Source organism: Uranotaenia lowii, chromosome 3 (assembly GCF_029784155.1).
Source record: "Uranotaenia lowii strain MFRU-FL chromosome 3, ASM2978415v1, whole genome shotgun sequence".
NCBI lineage: Eukaryota > Metazoa > Arthropoda > Insecta > Diptera > Culicidae > Uranotaenia > Uranotaenia lowii.
Window position 1 is genome coordinate 277,145,193 of NC_073693.1, and position 3,434 is coordinate 277,148,626.

A 3,434-nucleotide genomic window follows, 5' to 3' on the forward strand; every position below is an offset into this window, starting at 1 on the left:
ATGACAAAAATAACAAAAATGATAGAAAAGACAAAAATGACAAAAATGACAAAAATGACAAAAATGACAAAAATGACAAAAATGACAAAAATGACAAAAATGACAAAAATGACAAAAATGACAAAAATGACAAAAATGACAAAAATGACAAAAATGACAAAAATGACAAAAATGACAAAAATGACAAAAATGACAAAAATGACAAAAATGACAAAAATGACAAAAATGACAAAAATGACAGAAATGACAAAAATGACAAAAATGACAAAAATGACAAAAATGACAAAAATGACAAAAATGACAAAAATGACAAAAATGACAAAAATGACAAAAATGACAAAAATTACAAAAATGACAAAAATTACAAAAATGACAAAAATGACAAAAATGACAAAACTGACACAAATGACAAAAATGACAAAAATGACAAAAATGACAAAAATGACAAAAATGACAAAAATGACAAAAATGACAAAAATGACAAAAATGACAAAAATGACAAAAATGACAAAAATGACAAAAATGACAAAAATGACAAAAATGACAAAAATGACAAAAATGACAAAAATGACAAAAATGACAAAAATGACAAAAATGACAAAAATGACAAAAATGACAAAAATGACAAAAATGACAAAAATGACAAAAATGACAAAAATGACAAAAATGACAAAAATGACAAAAACGACAAAAATGACAAAAATGACAAAAATGACAAAAATGACAAAAACGACAAAAATGACAAAAATGACAAAAATGACAAAAATGACAAAAATGGCAAAAATGACAAAAATGACAAAAATGACAAAAATGACAAAAATGACAAAAATGACAAAAATGACAAAAATGACAAAAATGACAAAAATGACAAAAATGACAAAAATGACAAAAATGACAAAAATGACAAAAATGACAAAAATGACAAAAATGACAAAAATGACAAAAATGACAAAAATGACAAAAATGACAAAAATGACAAAAATGACAAAAATGACAAAAATGACAAAAATGACAAAAATGACAAAAATGACAAAAATGACAAAAATGACAAAAATGACAAAAATGACAAAAATGACAAAAATGACAAAAATGACAAAAATGACAAAAATGACAAAAATGACAAAAATGACAAAAATGACAAAAATGACAAAAATGACAAAAATGACAAAAATGACAAAAATGACAAAAATGACAAAAATGACAAAAACGACAAAAATGACAAAAATGACAAAAATGACAAAAATGACAAAAATGACAAAAATGACAAAAATGACAAAAATTACAAAAATGACAAAAATGACAAAAATGACAAAAATGACAAAAATGACAAAACTGACACAAATGACAAAAATGACAAAAATGACAAAAATGACAAAAATGACAAAAATGACAACCTTTGTACAGGAAGTGCAGCCATTCGAGGATTCTTCGATAGACATTTACGAACCTTGCACCACACACAGTCCCTTTCGGTTTGTCTTATCAAATTGGTAAGACCGCTAATCACAAAACGTTGCTTGATTTTGTTTTTCACCGTCTCTCGATATCCATGTCCAAACCTTTCATGGTATTGTTGAATTAAAAGATCTTTAACGCAGTGAGATCTTGGTAGAATTATCGGAAAGCGAAGATCGAAAGGGAGGAACTCTGCCTTTTCAGAACGACCTTCCATCCTCAACACACCGTCGGCGTCGATCAACGGGACTAACTTGTAGATAGGGCTGGATTTTTCTAGAGGAAAGTCGATAGGACTGCTTCGTTGAATTTGCTAGTAGCTTTGCGCCGTCAGTTGGGGATGAATCGGAAAATGCATGCAACTGTGCGAACAGCAACATTCCACTTCGAAAATCTGGTCACGTCGATAAAGCAAACAGGAAGCTCAACGCCGTGAAATAGGTGTATTGCTTTGATTTCCGTTCTTGTGTTTGCAGCGGGAAGATTCTGTTGAGGCCATTCCGACGGCTGCTGGTACAGGAACTCCGGGCCACGAAACCATAAACCTTCGCTCGAAAGATCCGGAAGACGACCCCATTTGGTGAGCGAATCTGCTACATTTAGCTTGGTCGGAACGTAGCGCCAGTCTGTCAGCTTAGAGAGGCTCAGAATTTCTCCGATTCGAAAGCCGACGAACGGCTGATAACGACGTTGGTCGGATTGAATCCAGGAGAGAACGATACGAGAATCACTCCAGTAGAAGATCTGGTGAATAGGAAGGGAATGGTTATTCTTAACGGTGTAACTCAGGTGCGCTCCCAAGACTGCTGCCTTCAGTTCAAGCCGTGGAATGGAAAGAAGTTTTATCGGTGCTACTTTCGATCGAGCCATCACCAACGAACATTTTACGGTATTTTCCACACAAATCCGTAGATACGCGACGCTTCCGTACGCATTCTCCCCGGCATCACTGAAGATATGTAGCTGTATTTGGCCAAATCGGTCAGAAGGTGTCGATCCAAAGTTGCATCTTGGAATCCGAACACCCTCGACCAGAGAAAACATTGCGACCCACTGTCGCCAGGCACTCCCCGTCCAGGCACTCCCCGCCGATTCGCTGGTCCCAGTCGCAACCCGCTCGCCACAGGTCTTGCATGAGCATCTTTCCTAACACCGTAATGGAGCCAACAGGCCGATTGGATCGAACAGCGACATGACCGTGCTCAGGACTCCCCTTTTCTTTGGTGGTTCTTCCTCTGTAGCTGCTGCGTTTGTGGGTACCGCAAAAGGAAAACACGTCGTTCTTTGTGTCCCACATGATGCCGCGAACTCGTTCGTAATCCGTCACCTTGTCTTGGTTCGAATGGATTGACTCTTTGGAGCCACCACCCACTCCCAAACTTCGAAGAACAGCTGTAGAATTAGACGTCCAGTTGGTGATCTCGAATCCACCTCTCTGGTTCGCTCGATGGCTTCCTCTTCGGTGTCGAAGCTGTCGTAGTAGTCATCGACATAATGGCGGTGAACGATAGCCTGTGCTGCTGCTGGATAACGAGTGGAAATCATCTGGGCATTCAGGTTCTTGACTTATTGCGCCGAGCATGGAGAACTGGCAGCGCCGAAGGTGGCCACGTCCATGACGAAAACGGTAGGATGATCGTCTTCCGGGAACCGGAAAAGAAACCTTTGCGCCTGCTTGTCTGCGTCTCTAATCCTGAGCTGATGGTACATCTCTTTGATGTCACCTCCCACTGCAACTCGTCACTCTCGAAACGTGCTGATGACCGCCGGAAGTGATGCCATTAAATCGGGGCCTTTGAGCAGGTAAGAATTGAGAGAAACACCCTGCGATTTGGCCGCCGCATTCCACACCAAACGTACCTTATGCGGTTTCTTAGGATTCAGCACGACATTAAGAGGAAGATACCACACGGAAGAAGGATTGGTACTCTTCAGCTCTTCTGCCGTGGCTTTATGACAGTAGCCTTTAGTCAGGTAGT

At 38.6% G+C, this 3,434-nt stretch overlaps 1 protein-coding gene across 1 annotated transcript; it reads right to left on the bottom strand.

Moving 5' to 3' along the window:
- Positions 1-1,785: 1,785 nt before the first annotated feature.
- Positions 1,786-2,948, bottom strand: LOC129753465 (uncharacterized). The gene is made up of 3 exons (XM_055749283.1): positions 2,887-2,948; positions 2,510-2,834; positions 1,786-2,418 (listed from the first exon to the last, which is right to left on the bottom strand). Exons 1-3 carry the CDS (start codon positions 2,946-2,948, stop codon positions 1,786-1,788), a joined length of 1,020 nt encoding a protein of 339 aa, XP_055605258.1.
- Positions 2,949-3,434: the final 486 nt, after the last annotated feature.

Excerpts from the sequence above, each read along its gene's own strand:
- LOC129753465 (XM_055749283.1), bottom strand. The coding sequence starts at position 2,948 with ATGTCGATGACTACTACGACAGCTTCGACACCGAAGAGGAAGCCATCG. Across the intron at positions 2,835-2,886 it reads CCATCGAGCGAACCAGAGAG|TTTGGGAGTGGGTGGTGGCT; the intron begins GTGGATTCGAGA and ends TGTTCTTCGAAG. Across the intron at positions 2,419-2,509 it reads ACGGGGAGTGCCTGGCGACA|CTACATATCTTCAGTGATGC; the intron begins GTGGGTCGCAAT and ends GGCCAAATACAG.